The sequence below is a fragment of the Vulpes lagopus genome, chromosome 4, assembly GCF_018345385.1.
Source record: "Vulpes lagopus strain Blue_001 chromosome 4, ASM1834538v1, whole genome shotgun sequence".
NCBI lineage: Eukaryota > Metazoa > Chordata > Mammalia > Carnivora > Canidae > Vulpes > Vulpes lagopus.
In genome coordinates this window covers 56,570,307-56,589,282 of record NC_054827.1, presented here as the reverse complement: position 1 = coordinate 56,589,282, position 18,976 = coordinate 56,570,307, and the positions used below count along the sequence as shown (strand labels likewise).

General features: G+C 36.8%; 1 protein-coding gene across 1 annotated transcript in view; it reads right to left on the bottom strand.

The window, feature by feature from the left end:
• CNTNAP2 (contactin associated protein 2) overlaps window positions 1–18,976 on the bottom strand; it is a 1,951,553-nt gene that overhangs the window by 1,367,960 nt on the left and 564,617 nt on the right. The window contains exon 2 of the mRNA XM_041753355.1: window positions 14,534–14,644. Within this exon, the coding sequence (XP_041609289.1) occupies window positions 14,534–14,644 (111 nt within the window). The remainder of the gene's footprint in view (window positions 1–14,533; window positions 14,645–18,976) is intronic.

The window sequence follows — 18,976 nt, the reverse complement described above, 5'->3', positions numbered from 1 at the left end:
GGCAGGGGGAGATCCCCATGAGTTGAGAACAAAGTGAACTTTAAATCTTGACTAATCCAATACACAGAAATAGAATCACAGGGTTTTAGATTGTAGTCTTAGTGAGAAATCTATTTGAATTTAAATTCTTGGCGTTCCAGAAGCTGATTAACATGTTTCAGGCTGCTGACAAAACATCTTGCCTGTCTGGCTCTCCTTGGTCAATCCTTGCCACGTTTTTGATGAATTGCTAAGGAGAACTGATGCTTTCCAAATGTATGTCATATCAGTACGAAAAGTTCCAAAGAACTCACAGTAAATTAATGTGGAATTGCAACTAAAGGCTAGCACTTGTTCTCTCTGGTTTATTCACTGAGTGGATGCCTTGTCTGCTCTGAGAACTCCTTCCCGGCATTACTAGGAGCACAGAGGGGCCTGGTTGGCATCTCTGAGCCTTTCTACCTAAAGTTCTCCTCATGCTGAACCATAGAAAGCTGGACCATGGCCCAAGGGAACCAAAGCCTGCCTCCAGACCCGTGTAGAGAAATTCCTGACTGACCTAATCATGTAGTAAAGCAGTATTTTTGCAAAAATTGCATTGTTTGGATATATCCAAGAAGCATCACTAAAACTGGGCCGTCTGGGTGTTTCCTCCCCAGCCTGATAGTCACTGAACTTCTGGCACTCCTGCCTGGGAAGAGGTTAGGCTGCTGGCGGGTTACAAAGCCTCTCTCCTTTCTCATGTCTCATGCTCAGCTAGGGCTAGTCTTTTGGCCAGGAAACCATTTAACACTGTTTGTTGTTCAAAATACGACTATTTAGTTCACATTTCTCTCTTAATCGTGAATATTCAAATAGGATAGCTTGAACTGAAAAAAGGCACGTATTGCTTCTCTGACATTCTCTTTGAAAATTATTTCCCGTCATAAATGATTAAGTCTTGGATAGTATGTAGAGAAGATAGATAATAACTTTGAAATAGTCAGTCAAGTAGTCTTTGTTTTATTTATTCTGCTATAAGAAGATTAGGCAATGGGGGGAATAGGATCACTTCCCTTGCAAGTCTCTACAGGTTGCCAGCAAGTACGGTCGTCCTACTAAACGGAAACAAAATGAAGGGTAAAATGTAACAAGGCCGAATCCTTCACTGGGAGGAATGGAAGGAACCATTCAGTCACTGATAAGGATCATACACTGGGATGTTGTCATTATTGATGCCAGATTATCCCCATCTCAGACCTGGCGAAGATTGAGTTTATGGCACCTCTAGCAGATCTCAAATCTCAGGCATTTTCTATTGTGTGGTGGAGTTTTATTTCTGTTATTCATTTCCTTTCACTTTGTACTGACTTACTGCTTTTTCTTCGTGTGCGTTTTGAATATTGAGAATGTTAGTGACTCAAAAAAATATTGCTTCTGTCAGTTGCTAGCACAGTGGCGCTGCACATCAGTGGTTTTTCTCTCATTTCACTTCTTTCCTGGGAGACAGAATGCTGGTGTCATTGTTTTGTTCCAATCTTTGCTGTTCTCACATATATAATATTTCAAGTACAATTACATCTTTTTTGCCTACCAGCTCATATTATACAAATCCGGAAACAACACTGAAGAAGACTAGGTTTGACTAGTTTTTTAGTGTAAAAAAAAAAAAAAAGATGTGTCTTTTTAAAATGTATTATAGGAAAATATTTTATAGGAAAATATTTAAAGCAATATCTGTATTTCTCTTTGCTTATTTAAAACAAAGATAATAAGCATGCAAAGACATCACAAAGTCAGTGTCTACTTCTCAGAAATAAAATAGAGAAATGTGTCTGTTTGTGTTCTAAGACACCAGTGGGAAAACTTTAGCTATACCCTGTAGCCAACTCAAATATTATTCCAATTTTTCCTAGAGAAAAACTCACATAGGCAGGGAGGACGTGTGGAGAATAGAACAGTTGAGTGATTTGAAATCAGTAGAGATTGTTTCAAATGCCCAAATCTCCTTTCGTTTAGCTGTGGTCTTGGGCAGGAGTCTAAATTTTCTTGAATTTAGGTTTTCTTATCCGTAAAACTGAACTTATTCTAAATTCTTTCCCAGGGTTTTTCTAGGAATAAGAGAATGTGTACCTGCCAGCACTGGTTTCAATGTCTGTGAGTATCTACTCCGTGTGAGGCACCACATGTTGGGGATACACAGAGGCATGAGACACAGGGCTTGTGTCAACTCATACCCAGCCTCATGTGATCAAGCAAAAACATCTACAATACAGTGCTGTATGCTAAGTTCTAAGATAGAAAAAATACACCTTGAGAAACGGAGAGGGATACCCTGTCTAGCCATCAGTGATAACTTGTTGGAAAGGTGACATCCAGGCTCCCTACTGAAGGACAAGCAACATAAGCGCGTTGAAGTCATATCTGTAGAACAGTCTATATAATAAAAATCTAGAGGCCGGTGGGAAGTGCTTGTAGGTTAATATTGCGAAAGATTGGGATGGGGCAGGCAAAAGGGACAAGCCCTGGTTTTCTTGGCCGCCCTGCGACTCATTTGTTGTGAATCGGCAGCCCTTCCATGATGAGAAAGGGTCATCATCCCTGCCGTGTCTAAATCTCCCTCTGGTTGGTACTATTTCAGAGCTCGGATTAATCATCTTCCTTCTGGGAATCCTACTTGGCCCTATGGAAATGCATGGCCTTATCAAAATGTAAAAAGAAGAAGCTCTATCAATCACTCATGAATGACTAATATCACCGAAGCATAGAAACTACAGAAGCATGTGGTTTCAACCTCTCTTCAGAACACTCAGGGAGGGAGGAAAGGAAATAAAGGGTTTTCATCACCTTGACGGTGGAGCCCGTAAGGCTTATCTAGTATTCTGAGCATCATGTGAAGGCAAAACAAACACAAAACTCAAATTAACAATCCACTAAAATACATATCTACCAGAAACTGAGTAGGGGAAAATCTATAAAATGTGTAATTATGCCTTGTCCATACATATGCTCAGGCACAAACCTTCTAATACAAAATAATTCACTTTGGTGCTAGAACAGTCTTCCTGACTGCAGATGTCTGGTGATACGGAGGTAACAGTTATAATCTAGATGAAGCTCCTCCAACCGAAATTAAATAGCACCGCTCACCACTTTTTAAGTGGGAAAACAGACACAAAGGAACTAAAGTCTCTTCCTCTCAGAAGCTGCTGAGAAGAAAATCAAAGCGAAATAAGAACCAGACAACATGAGCTCCCTGTATTGTGAAGAAAACAAAAATAGTTAAGAAAAAGCCAAATAGAAGTGACCTTTGGGTTAAAAACCAGAGGAGTAAAGCTTTCTACATTTTGAGTTTATGTTTCAATGTTAAAGAGGCAAGAACAATATAAGTAGACTGTCTTAAAGGCCATGGTTTATTGTCGGCAGTATTCGTGTCAAACATATATCTTGGTTTTAAAGCAAGGCGAGAGTAAACAATGTTGATTGCTCATTTGCAGCATATAGAAGAGGCAGGAGGATGACATAGGCTAAACTGCTTTGAATTGTTATTAGTGGCAATATTTTTAGAATTAGTTTTGGAAGGCACGAGTATAAAAGAGAGGAAATTCTATTTTTTTTTTAACTCTTCTCAAAGAAAAATGTGTGAAAAGAGTCATTAATTTGCTAAAGGTATTAAGACAAGGGTCTAATTCATTCTAATAAGTATGACCTAACCAGGTTGCTAATAGAGCCTTTGCTAAATTAAATCCTCTCAGTGGCTTTGGAAATGATTTGGCCTGTTTCCCCCTCCCCACTCCCACCTCTTCTTGAATGAAATAGGGGAAGGAAGCAAATAGGCAAAGCCCACAGAACTTTCTCTATTCACGGAAGAATTCAGGAGTCCTCCCAGGACACGGTTTCCCTTTGCGTGGTTTTAGTCACCTATGGTCAACCATTGACTGGAAGTAGGTGTCTTCTTTCTGACATGTCACTAGAAGTTCATTACTAGCCTAACACTAAGTCTCAATGCCTACGTCATTCACCTCACTTCATCTCATTACCCAGGCATTTTATCATCTCCCATCATCAAGAAGAAGAAGGGTGAGGACAATGTAAGAAGCTCTTTGGGGAGAAAGCGACCACATCCACCTGAGTTTTATTACAGTACGTTGTTATAGGTGTTCTGTTTTATCATTAGTTATTGCTGTTAATCTCTTACTACACCTAATTCATAAATTAAATTTTATTAGGTATGTATGAGTGGAAAAAAAGATTATATATGTTACACACACACACACTATTCACTGTTTCGGGCATCCATTGGCGGTCTTGGAATTTAACCCCCACAGATAAAGGGGGGTTACTATAGATACTGAAGAATGATGGAGAGCCACTAATCTGGTAGAGAGGAAATGTAATCATAGGATTCGAAGCATATTTGTCATATGTGTGATTGTTTTTGTCCAGGCCTGGTTGAATGCATGGATCCTGTACAGAGCCCCTCACTGGGAACATCCTTTAGATGATCCGCTGATGTGAGTGTCCCAAACAGTGACTCCTGGACACACCCTGCTCATTCCTGGCCTTTGTTTTTTTCTTTTTGTTTACACTGCTACAACCAGCACACAGAATATATTCCTTATGAGCCACACACAAGGTAATAAGGACTGATAGAATGTGTTCTGTTGCCCAAAGGCACCTGCTATCAATTGGATGCAAGAGCTCAAATTGGAAGCCTCACCTGTGAAAGGAAGATTCTGAGATAAGAGGGGCATGCTTTATTAGTTCGATATCATTATCCTGGTGATGTCCCCCAATTTTGAAAGCATTGGGAGAATATCGATACCCGGGGGCCACTTCCCAACTGCTGTGCATGTATACTCTAAAAAACTGATAATATTTTAATTTACGACGATGATAACAATGTGTGCTACTGTTATTTATTACCTATCATCATGTGGACCTGAAGGTGGCTACATCAGTGATTAAATAACTTGTGAGATAATTTTTTTGGAAACTGAAAATTGTTATTGAATACTCACTCTTGGTTTAACAAGTCATCCCAACGTAGAGGCAACGGGCATTTTAAGTTTAAAAGAAGCAGAATAATATGTTCAATAAATATGATTCAATATTTTATTCATTCCTTTGGAAAATATTCTTTGAGAGTTGAACATGTGTGCAGTACTATGTTAGAGAAATGCCTGGAGATTGTGTGAAGAATTCTATTTTAACGTGAATACGTCAGATTTGGTACAAATCATTCACATAAATTCTCCCCCTTCTTGGCAGAGAGGTGAAGAATATTAAGGCCTCTCTTGAAATAAAATTAGCAAATATCAAAAGGGTAATTAAGCATTTAATCTCCAAAACATAAAATTGGCATATATTCTCAAATGGCTTGGAAATAAATATTCAACTTATAAAAACTTGGAGAAGTAGTTCTTCCCAGATATCCTGGTTATTTTTAATATTATTTAATAGAAAGTCTGTCCATGCGCAGAAGATCAAGTGTGGACCAGTAAGAATCTGCAGTCTTAATCTGCAGTCTTAATCTTCCATTAAGACAAAAACCAAGATATTCTGATCAATCCTGGCTACAAGGTCAGGTACCGGGAGACAATCTAGTCTAAGAGTCCAAGTTTCTCAAGACAGAAGTGAGGTAACTGGGACAATTAAGTGAAGAGAGGAGGTGGCCCTAGATCTCCCCAAAGGCAGAAGGGAAACCTACTTTCTCTAATTCTGCACCAAGAAATCTACAGAGATATATTTATTCTGTACATCTTCTCAAAGTAAATATTTATTTAAATATCTTTCTTTGTTAGTACAGATGTGGTTTTCCCACTCCATATGTCCTAAACTTTATAGGACAAGTACCAAATAGCATGGGTTTCAATATTTCATGTAAAGGGAAATTATAAAGAATGTATTAAAAATATTATAAATCTCTGAATTGATTTTTCACAATGTCCTACTCTTTTACACAATCGACTATTGATAGTGTGATGAAAGAGAATGTTAGAGAATTAATAACCCAGGGCCATTTCAAAGATGGTAGCAATGGTTACTGGAATAGCACTGTTCATTCTACCCCATGATTTTCTCAGTGGCACATTTTTAAAAAATATTTATGTATTTACTTGAGAGAGGAGGAGCAGAGGGATTGAAAATCTTCAAGTATACTCCATGCTGAGCGTGGAGGTCGATGCTGGGCTTGATGTGAGGCTCGATCTCACAACTGTGAGATCATGACCTAATCTGAAACCAAGACTTGGATGCTTAACAGATTGAGCCACCCAGGCACCCTTCAGTGGCACATTTTAAGATATTTGCTACAAACACAGCAATCTAGCAGCTTCCTAAAAATAATTAACTAAAAATTGCTCACCTCAGATGCCCCAAAACTGAAAACTCCCTTTTCCAATTAATTCTACAAAAATCCATCATCTGTCACACTATAACCAAAGAGCCTGTAAACATAGTATTTTTACAAAGATACTGAACTCTTGGGACATACCTGTACTTCTGAGTGTATTAAACAAACTCTGTTTGTTTATAACCAGGTAGACTGGTTAACCAGGTAGACTGGTTACATTTTGAAAAGCATTTCCTAAAGTGAAAATGTCTTCTGCTGGACTCAAAGATCCATTGCATGGCCAAGAAGGTCTCTCTGATTCCCCCAGGGAAGATCCCAGAACACAATGTTTGTCCAGAGGGTTTTATTGTGAAAATGTGTGTATGTGTGTGTTCATAGCACATACTAACATCACACATCTTGTGAAACAGTGTTCTAGGGGAAATTCTACAAAACCCAACATAGATTTCTTTGGGGAACACAAAAGAAGGTATTAAAATTCCAACATTATAAAATATGATGCCACAGCAAAAACACAGCAATATTATTTGCAAATTAAAAAGGCATGTCTAAACAAATTTATGAGTCATTCCCTGGTGACTCTGCTTTCAACATTCTATCATTTTTTAACAAGTGTCAAGGATACAAATGTATCCTGTATTGCACATTGAATTTTTTAAAGCTCCCACTAAAGCCAAAATTTTGATTTATATTTATGAATTAAAATAAAAAGAATAAATTAAAACTTACAATGTTAGTTAGATGAGAACTCTCATCCAACTGGAAAAGTGAATACACAAACCTACTGATGACTTTAGAGAAAATCACTTAAAATCTGATTTTTAAAAACAGAATTTCTTAGGTAACGGAGGAAAAATATTTTTTATTCTCTCTAATGTCCAGAATAATTATTTTTGGCTTTTCTGAGGATCATAAAGTTAATAAATAAGTATTATATTGGACTCTTTTAAGATCTAGTTCAAATCATATAAAGGTAATCAGAACAAAATAACGCAAATCACTGGCATAAACTCATTTGAAATGAAAGGAATTTAAAGAGAAAAGACTCGGGGAATATTTAAGTTAATGTAAGCAGCAGTCTGGTTATGCAAAACTTATTAAAATTATTTAAAATGTTATTTTTAAATATTTCAATTATTATGATTTTTTTTTCTTAGATGATGATAGGGGAAATCCATACACACGTTGGTAAATATGCAAATTCTAGCAATCACTCTGCAGGGAGATCTTGTTTGTTTGTTTTTTAAAGATTTTATTTATTTATTCATGAGAGACACACAGAGAGAGGCAGAGACACAGGCAGAGGGAGAAGCAGGCTACCTATAGGGAGCCGGATGGGGAATTGCATCCCTGAGCCTAAAGTAGAGGCTCAATTCCTGAGCCAGCCAGGTGTCCCAGGAGGTCTTGCATTTGTTAAGACAAATGTATTCACTTGCTTTGAAATACTAATATCTACACTCTTGTTTTTGGAAGTTGAGGGCAATTGGTGGGAAAGAAAGTAATATTTCATTACAACAAATATTGTGTAGATTATTTCACTTAGTCTTCATAACAGCTCTGCTAAAGTATATAAGTGATTCCATTTTAAAATATAAATAAGGGGCCCGTACCTTCCAGATCACTCTTGCATAATTATTATAGAATTCTTGCACTGTCAAAGTTCCTGGTTTGGATGAGATGTTGTATAGTGAACACAGAATTTACGAAATGGAGATGCAAAAAGATTTATAAGTGACGGATACTATGCTCATCCTTGGTTGATTCCATATTGGAATCTAGTTACACATGAATTCAAGTCATTCTCTCTTCACTGCTCAGCACTGCATCAGAGCCGGAGAAGTCAGCAGGGGTTTTTCGGAGAGTAATTCAAAGATGAAGAACTGTGGCCAGTCCAAAGAGGAATGGCAAATAGTCTAAAGTGCTACATTGGAAAATCAATCCTCTAGATTTTTCTGCTCTCAAGGATCTCCTCTTTAAGGGCAAATTCTCCTAGAAAATGTAACATTTATGACTAATGAATTCACACCAATGCTCGTTGAGTAGGAAAAGGAGATTAAGAGAAACAGTAGTGGTAGAGGCTGGAGGAGAGAAAGAGGGGAAATAGTGGAGTGGAATCTGCCAACATGGACAGAAGTTCAACAATCGGGGGGCGCCTGGATGGCTCATTTGGTTAAGCATCTGCCTTAAGCTCAGGTCATGATCCCAGGGTCCTGGGATGGAGCCCAGCGATGGGCTTCCTGTTCATTGAGGAGTAGGCTTCTCCCTCTGTTCACTCTCCTCCCCCAACACCCCCTCAAATAAATAAAATCTTCCAAAAAAAAAGTTCAACAATTGGGAACTCAGTCTATTTAATAATTTAGGCCTTGATGTTACAGCCTAAGGGAAGAGCTTCCTAATAAAGGCTAAGAATACTCTCAGATCTGGCAGGCACTGGTTCCAGGAGGGGCAGTATGGAACAGGAATGAATGGGTCAGGTTCTGGAGAGAGCAGAAAAGCACCAGTAGAAGGCATTGCTGGCAAAATGAGGCCTCCCAGAAGCATTGTGGTCACTTTCCCAACTCAGAGTGTACCAGTTACAGTTTAATTAGTAGTGACATATCCTTTTAGTATTTAAAGCAGAACAGGGAAGAAAAGAAAGTAGAAGAAGAAGTGGTATTTTACAAATGTAATTCAGGGACAGGAGAATTGAGGGTGCAATAAAGAGAAGTTTCTTTTCCAGAAGCAGGGAAGACCTCTGAGGAGCCATGAGGTAGATTATTTGCGGAGCCACTCAGGAGCCTCAAAGAGGTGTTGGAACATGTGTAAGCACGGACGTCTAAGTAGAGGAGGTCGGGATTTTGCTAATTACTAAAGCTCCCCCTTGGCCAACAGGAGGCAGAAAATGATGAAGGCAATGATTTGACCAAGCCAAGTTCTCCAGGCATGGCGGCAATTATTAACTTCAGCGGTGTCTTTTAAGGGAAGGTAAAGACCGTAGTTCTTTTTAAGATACACGTGTGGACATTAAGAGATCTGTTCCAGCAGCCTTTCCAGATGTCTATTATACACATATTCCTCCCAGAAGTGATTATCAATTATGTGGCTTACAAATGCAATCTGTTCTCCCTGCTGGAAGAAATAAAGGATAAATATCCTCAAAACACCACCCCCACCACACCTCTCTGCCCTTCGGTTTAATAGAGAAGATGACAGGTTCCTAAAATGGAAGGAATATCCAGGAAGCAAATCTAAAAGGAAGTCTCTGAAGAGCAGTGAGTATTGTAGGATCTCCTGAGGAAAAGGAAGTGATAAGAGGGTGGAAGGAAAGAAAAGTATTCAAGATCCTTATCACTCAAGAAACTCTGAGCTTTCATGACTGAGTTGCTCTGGCCGTAGAGGCATGAATCAAACTTGGCTTATATCTTCCAGCTCTTTTTAGGTTCAGTCTTTGGGCTAATTCCAGTGCAGCACCAATGTCGCCTCATCTGGCAAAATCGAGCATGAAAATCTCTAATCTGTGGTCACTGGAGGGAGAAGAGGACCATGAGACAGAATGGCCATCCCCCTGGGGCAGTAGAAAGAGGATGATTTCTACAAAGGCGGGTGAACTGGATTGTTGAAAGTCTGGCAGAAGAAATGACCTGGCATTGCTAACTTGACATTCTATCTATCAAGGTTGTTGTGAAGATCAAGGGACATTTACAACATTTTATAATCTGCAAAATACTATGTAAATGTAAGGTAGTGTTTTCCTCCTATGAGGCTCTCGAAGATTTTGTATCTTTGCTAATCTTCAGATAGACTAACCCATTTAATTGCTATGGATGTGGAATGACACAAGACTGGGACACCTGTAGCAAATTAAGAACAGGGAGAGAGAAAGATCCAGATGACAGATCACAGGGGGTTGGTATTTTTATAAAACAAACAAGCAAAAACCTAAAACGTAGAGCAATAGTAGGCTCCAAAGGACATGGTACAATGACATGTGGAGTTTCCATTTCCCCCCAGTTTTGTCATAAACTGGCCCCTGCCATCAAGGTTGTAGTAGATGGATTTGTACTGTGGGGACCCAAAAACTAAACTCATTTTTTTTTCACATACATGTCAATCTGTCATCTGAATGTATATTTGCATTATACTCTGACTTTCTATGTTTTCAAAACCTCAATCTCTCCAAAATGTATTTGAGGAAAATCATTTAAATAAATCATAAAACTTGAAGTAATGTTAATCAACATAATGCTCAATTGAATTTGTTCTTTTCCGTATTTGTATAATTGCTAAATTATGTTATTTCATCCTTCTCTGTTGGTATATGATCTTCTTGCTCTCAGACGCTTATATAGTGTATGCATTACATGATTCTTGCCAATAGTGAAGAAAATATATGCCCACCAACATATATTTTTATATAGATATATAGATATAAATATATAAATGTCTATAAATATATATGAAAGAGATATATATCTTATATAATATATATATTTATTACTTTTATAAAATAAACTAAAAAAATAAAATAAAATAAAATAATAAAATAAATAAATAAATTCTTTGCAATTTTCTGCCGCATTTATCTGCCTTTGAAGTGTGTAATATTTTACACTAACAAAAGAATCTATTCTTGATCAATGTGAATTATTAGCCATTTATACTTTAGTATGAATTTCAGTCAACCTGGCTTCTCTCCAAAGAGCATTTGCGTATGAACTTTATAAGAGAAAAATAAAGTTCTGTTTATTATGAAGATAACTATATGTAGTTTTTTTTCCCCCCTTTTTTTTTGAAAGGAAATAACCCTCCTCTCTGATGCTTGCTACCTTGACCCATACTGAGGTCATCAACTAGGGTTGAGGCTAGCCCTGCACGGGGTGTCCTGCATGTACATTCAGAACTAGTGCAGCATGAGGAGTACAGATATAACCAGTTGTGTGACAGTCCTAAACTGGTAGATAGGACATGATGGATTAGGGGAGGAAGTTATATGCAAATATACACAATATGCCACTGATAAGAAAAGGGATCTTTGGGAGCCAAAAAGTAACTAAAGCCACAGAATAACGAATGTTGATACGAATCGGCCAATGTTGATAAAATGGGCAAGAAGCAAGTGTAAATCTGAACTTACATCCCTGCGAACTACTGCACCATACCTTCATCCTAATGCATGACAATGTATCATATCAATAGTCAAATGGAGATAAGCTTTTAGTCAAACAACTAGAAAAACCATAAATTTTGTTTATACTCTTTTGCTTTTGAAATAACTTTCTTTTTTGGAAATACACTGTATCTATAGATCTTTGTACATAAATACGTAGGAATATACATTTACATTCTATAAAAAAGATACTATAAAAATATTCTATAAAATATTCTATAAAAAATATACATTCTATATAAAAAATTCTATTAAAAATTGAGAAACCTATTATAAAGAAAGTGAAGACATTCTTCAATTCTCACCCTCTGGGTTAAAAAAATAAAGTTAACTTTTACAAGTTTAATTTCAGATACGTTACTCTACATATATGAATAGATAAATAGGTAAATAGCTCTAAATAATTCAAAGTGGCATCTTGTACTATCTTAAAACAAACAGACAAAAAAGACTTCAATATAACTACTTGAATAAGAACAACCACAAAGAAAAAAAAAAAAAAAAAACTTCTGGTTTCTTCGCAAGAGATGGTTTCCTTGAAAAAGCAAAGGCAAGATAAATTTGCATTCAAAGTTACAGTGTCTAGTGGCCCCCTGTTCTGAAATGCTGGGGAGAAGTCGTACATCTTTTAATTCCCACAATTTGGTATTTTTATATTCTTGCATCTATAAAATCTATACTCTGTTCTACGACTGTAGTTCCTACATTGTTTACTTATGGTATATTTAAATGGATTCACTGTGTAGCACCAGGCATTTGACCAAGGGTTTCTTTCTTTCTTTCTTTCTTTTTCTTTCTTTCTTTCTTTCTTTCTTTCTTTCTTTCTTTCTTTCTTTCTTTCTTTCTTTTCTTTCTTTCTTTCTTTCTTTCTTTCTTTCTTTCTTTCTTTCTTTCTTTCTTTCTTTCTTTCTTTCTTTCTTTCTTTCCTTCCTTCAAGGATCTCATTGTTGATTACACTGTATCATTTGTGTTCCCAAAGAGGTTATATGCTTGAGGTAACCTGACTTGCCTAGATTCTCTGGGTATAAAATTCCCCAGTCATATTTCCCTATTAAACATTCTAAGGAAATAATATTTTGTGACTCTACTTCCTCTCATTCAAGTTGATCTCTCAATGTCAGGACACTTCCTTTAGGGAATATTGTATCTTCTTGACATCTAGGAACATACGTGTTATTTCTTTTCTCTTACACAGTTTGTTCCAGATTTCCTAGTACTCGGCTGGCCCGCATCATAATTATTATTTGGTTATGGCCAATTTCTTGTTTCATGATTTTCTACCTATATATATTTTTTACTTGTTTGTTTTTAGTGACTTATAGAAAAGGAATGGATTAAAATTTTCATTACTTTGGCATCTTTAAGCAAAAGTTTTGATAACCTATAGTAACTTACCAACTCTGTTATGACCATAACCTCTTTTCATATAATGAAAAGAGCAGCCACAAAGACTCAGAGAACAGACCGGTGGTTCCCAGAGGCAGGGGATGGGAGTATCAAAAGGTCTCAATTTCCAGTTATACTATAAGTAAACCATTATAGCTAGCAATACTGTATTACATATTTGAAAGTTGCTAAGAGTAGATCTTAAGAGTCCACATCACAAAAAAAAAAAAAATTCTAACTATGCATGATGAGACATGTTAACCAGACTTATTGTGGTGATCATTTTGTGGTATATACATTTATAAAATCATTATGCTGTGCCCCTGAAACTAAGAGGTTACATGCCAATCATACTACATTTTTTTTAAAAAAGGAAAATTGTGAAAATCTAGCAGCTAACTAATACTACTTTTAAATCAAAACAATATATATTTTAAGATTTGTTCTCCTCCACTTTTGCCTGTGTATCTGTCTTTCATCAAGTCTTTTTACTAATTAAGGTGTCTTCATACACCTGATACACCTGTGAATTTCTGTACATATTATTCTACCCTTTTCTTACCTATTTCTTCTCCTTTTTGGCCTTTCTGAATCTGATATCTCTTTCTCTCTTTTCACGTGTCATTTTTTAATTTCGTCCCCTCTTTCTTCTTTTTATCTCCCTCTTTGGGTTTTCTCATGGTCTCTTTTTTTTCCACCTTTGTTTCTTTTTTTTTTTTAATAAATTTATTTTTTATTGGTGTTCAATTTACCAACATACAGAATAACACCCAGTGCTCAGCCTGTCAAGTGCCCCCCTCAGTGCCCGTCACCCACTCACCTTTGTTTCTTTAAGCTTCTTTCCTCTCTCTCTCCTTTTCCTCCCTGCCTTGCTTCCTTCCTTATGTTTTTCTTTTTCTTTAAGTTGGCCTGTGATGTGAGTTTAGTATTTCCTGTTTTACTGATTACAAATTATGGTCCTTATGGGTTGATCCATATTTATCCAAGAAAGCATTTTTCTTTTTTTTTTAAGAAAATATTTTTCTTTCCTAAGTTGTCATTCATTCTTATTCATATTAGTGTCCCTTTGAAGCAAGACAGTCTTAAGTTTCTGACCTTAATCCTTTTCTTTTATTTTCTATGGATTACTGTCTACTTCTAAATTATCATTTACTAATTAATAAACTCTACAACCCCAAACTCAAATTTTAGTTGCAAATGTGTAACTATCTTTTACACACCTCAATAACAAAATTAAATTCTGGGCACTGGGGGCAGATATTAGCAAGGATAACTTTTTTTATCCTATATTTTCAATAGTTACTGTTTATATAGTATTAAAAATAAAAAATAAATTAGTGAATACAGAGTATTTTTTCTTTAACTGTATACATATGTGAAATCAATTCATTGTAACTTTTCTAAGTGATTTTCCAATTACTATGAGCTTCCTTAACACAGAATTTTTATATCATTTGGAATTATCATGTACAACTCCAAAAATTCTTCCTCTTTAATTTACTGTCTCTTACTTGCAACCCAAATTTTCCTTTATCACTCCCCTATAATGACTATAAAAGAGGTATAGTATCTATGAGGTGTCTGCTAATAGCTATTGCACAAGAAAATATATTTTAGAGATGCAGTTTTAAATATCACATGTTCTTATTTAACACATTTGCTGACAAAGGAAATAAAAAGTGCCTTACCCCCTCGCTTGTTGATCTTGGCATAGCCAGGAGAATAGCTCCCAGACATGGAAGACGAGCTGCTGAAAGCTACATGGGGGAGTCCAGACACAAGTGGTTCATCACATTTTTCTGAAGAGAAAAGAAAAGAAAAGAGAGATATTAAATATCTTAAAATAATGATGTGGATTTTAGTTAAAACAGTTGTTGAATACCGTACAAATATAAAAATCTATGATACAACATTTAGCAAATGATCAGAATTTAGACAATTCAAATGTGACAATTTAAACAAATGATTGTTAAGAGTTATTGCTATGACAACATGCTTTATGCTGACGGCTCTCAATGCAGACATGCTCTCAAAGAATCATGAGGAAAGGTGGTGTTTCTTTTAACAAGCTTTGGAAAAGCTGGCATCCTCTGGAAATCTTCAGGGATTTATTCATTATGGGGTAGAGGATTAGAAAGGTCGATTAGAAACATAGAGATTGGAGGAAGGAAGGTTAGAAGGAATCCTACCAAAGCCTGAGAAATAGGTGTCAGTGAGGGAGAACAAGAATAATCACTACCCTGAAAGAGTCCTGCCATCTGCAAAATTAAGCAGGTCCCATCATACTCGGCCAATCAACTGCCCGGGGAATCAGGTGATCCCTCAACTGCATTCTTCACTTGGCTTCTTCCATGGCCATTAATTTTTTTGTGTTTCATCCTTCCTCAGTACTGCTTACTCCAATTCCTTTGATGGCTCTCTCTCATCTTCCTAATGTCTAAAGGTTCAAGTGTCCAGGACTCAATTCTTGGATCTCTTTGAGGTCCACATGTGCTCTCCGGGAAACCACAACAGGGCTTGTATGTCGCATTCTGGAATATCCCAAATCCTTCCCCCATGCGTCACCTGGTCCCAGTGGCCACCAGGGATGGCTGTTAGGAAAGACTGCATCCTCCCTTGTTTTTCTATTGTTCTGCCCACAGTAGCCAGGGGATGATTACACATATAAGTGGGCAAATAGCTCCTGTGCTCACAATATCCATCAGCTCCTGCTCTCAATCACTCAGAATAAAGTCTGAAGCCCTCCAGTGGCCCACAGTGGCCACCAGACTGGTCACATCTCTCTCTGGCATCCTTGTCCATTGCTGTCCACCTCTAGGGCCCTCTTCCTCTTATTGCAACAACAAGCCAACTCTTGCCATGGCCCTCACCATTACTCTTCCAGCTACCACAAGGCTCTTTCCTCTGGTCTCCACTCAATGTCACCTTTCACTGCTGCAGACTGGCTTCTCTAGTCTGCCCAGCTAAATGAGCATGCTGCTACTATCACTCTCGGTATCCACTTCTGACATTCTTTTCCTTCAGAGCACCCAGAACCACCTGGCATGTAGGTTCTCACTCGTGTAGGTTTTCACTTGTTTGGTTTCCTTTTTCTCCCACTAGGCTGGATGCTCTACGGGAATCAAGTTTTTGGATAGTCTGCTTAATGTTTAGTCTCCAGTGATGTGAACCACACCTGGCGCTCAGCATACACTCTAAAAACCTTTGTAGAATGAATGAATGAATGAATGAATGAGAAAAAGAACCAACTAAACCTGACAACTGCAGAGTCCCAAAACATAATGCTGAATTACGAGATGACACATACACCCCCTAATTGTTAGAGAGGTCGTCTTCAATCCACAACAAATGTTTACACATGCTCAGTACTGTTTAATAAGACAGAGAGATACACTACATATTCTAGGACACTTTCTACTTCAGGTATTTATAAGCAGAAGAAAACTTAAGCAACAGAAGGAATGAACTAGTTTTCTTGAAAAGTCATTCAAGTGGAGTGAAGTCCCCAGTGATACTGGGGAAATGAATTATTATTCATTATCTCACCACTCAAGTGTATACAAATCTGGAGTTAAAAATGAACATATCCATCCTTGTAAAATATAGTTAGATTTCTTATTTTTCTTAGTTATAACACAAGTACCTCTGGGAAATATGGCATATGTGTATGAATATATTCCCCAGAAAGCTAAATGTTAAAGGATGAAAAAATGAACATAAAATTTATTTTTAAGGTATCAATTCACAAAGTGAATATCTACAGTGAAGGATTTTGTCTTAATTGTTTAAAACTTTGCTATGCAGGTTAGCTGCCAATGATCGCAAATATAAAACCTTAATTTCTCAAGTGCTGACTCTTTGAATCTAACTTTTTATAATCTTTTGATGAAAGTTCCAAGTTTGCCTGGAGTAATCATTACTTCCAAATTCCCCATTTTATTAGGAATGTGCTAATATGCATTCCTTTCTGTCTCTTCATTCAAATATACACCCAGCACCCACGCTGTGCAGGCACAGCAAATACAGTAGATGATACTGACCACGTACCTGTCATGGAATTTATGTTTTAGTGGGAACTACAAACTAAAACAAAAACAAACAGATGAAAGCAAAAAATTAATGTAGGACGTGGTGATAAATACTACAGATGCATTAAATATGGAAGAAGGGGCAGCTGGTTGGGGGGTACGGTAGAGATTGGGAGGGTCTGTGTTTTGCTCCTTTGTCAAGGAAATTCTCTTGCATTAGGTGATATCTGAGTAGTAATCTGAAGGAAATGAGGTGAGCTTATTGATTTCTAACATCAGAGCACCTAAGTGATTGAGTGCCTTTGGCTCTGGTGGTGATCCTGGGGTCCTGGGATTGAGTCCCACATCCAGCTCCCCACAGGGAGTCTGCTTCTCCCTCTGCCTGTGTCTCTGCCTCTCTGTGTGTCTCTCATGAATAAATAAATAAAATCTTAAAAAAAGAAAGAAATCAATAAGATCATGTGAGCAGAAACATTTTCTAGGGCTGGCTTATACCCCACAATGAATGGCTCATTTTCCAAAATTGAACATTCAATGCATATATAGTGTTACATTGAAAGTAATTAAAATGGCGTTGATGAATAATTGATTAATGATCCATTAGCTAGTTTAAATTTAGAACTTAAATATAGCATTTATAAATCCTGAACATAGTTTACCCTTATTACATTTGAACACTTTGTACTTCCACAAATGGATCATCTTCATACTGAATTTGAAATTTTTCACTAATTAAGAAAATCATATAAATCAGAATAACAAATAACAAAATTAGAATAAAACTGAGATCAGGCAAGTAAGCTAAGAGCATATAAGAGATTGAGTGTTTTTTTAAGGTGGCTACAAAATTATCAGAATTTAAACATTGGCTATCTCACATCCTTCTAAATTGAGATATAACCTATAGCCACATATTTAAGTAAGAAAAGTGGTACATGTGCTGTATGTCCTCCTGGAAGACTTTAACCACAAATATGTATTGAGATCTTACTCTATGCCTTGTACTGTTCTAGCTACTTTGGGCAATAATAATTTTAAAAATAACCCATTTCCTCCTGAGTCCAATAATATATAAACCCACATAAAATAATTAAACCTGAACCAAGAGGATAATATCAAACAGTCCATGATTCAGTGATGAATAAAATATAATCAAGTACTGAAAGTAACAAATAAATTTAAAATACAGGGCTGTTGTTTAGTGAGTTGCTTGTTACTGTTGGCTCCATCATAAATGCACTACCTTGAGGATGTCTTAACCCCCTTTCTACAGATGAGTCACTCAAAATATGAGCACATTAGCCAACTTTCTCCCAAGCTCTTAAAACTCCTAGCATTGCCAAGTACAGGAGTTCACAAACTATGTTCTACAGGCCCAGCTCACTTTTGTAAATTTAGTTTTATTTGTTTTCAAATCCGCAGCAGAATGTCACAAAGAGAGGCCATATAACCTCCAAAGCTAAAATATTTACTATCTGACCTTTTACATAAGAAAAAACAAAAAAAAAAACCTTCCAACCTCTGGTCTAGTATAACAAATAGTATCAGGGAACATATAAATAATGAATATGACCTTAAGAATTGAAGGAATATAGACAGGTGGAAAGAGAGTTAAGAACATTCTAGAAGAGGAAAGAGCTCAAGCAAAATCATGGAGGCCACAATGGGTATCAAATATCCCAGGATGGTTATAGCAGCATGCTGTGCATGTACATATTGCACGCTGAGTACTGTGATGAACCATCCAGTTTTATTTATTTCCAGTTTTTTTATTATTTATTTATTTATGTATTTATTTATTTATTATTTATTATTTCCAACTGTAATAACGGTTATTACACATTATATATTCCAACGAGTCAGCTTGCTTGTTGTGTTAGAACATGTGTCTTAATATTCTGCAGACATTAAATATTAGTAAATTAGGCAAATCCCTGGAGCACGTTAGAGTTTTTATAGAGGTGGAGGAGGACAACCGAGAGGAGGCGTAGAGACAGAGAGAGACTGTTAACATCTGAAATAATTTAGTATTGTATTTCCCCATATTGGGATGTCTTCCAAAACTACGGCCACACAGCTACGGCAAATATTTGGTCTCCAGTG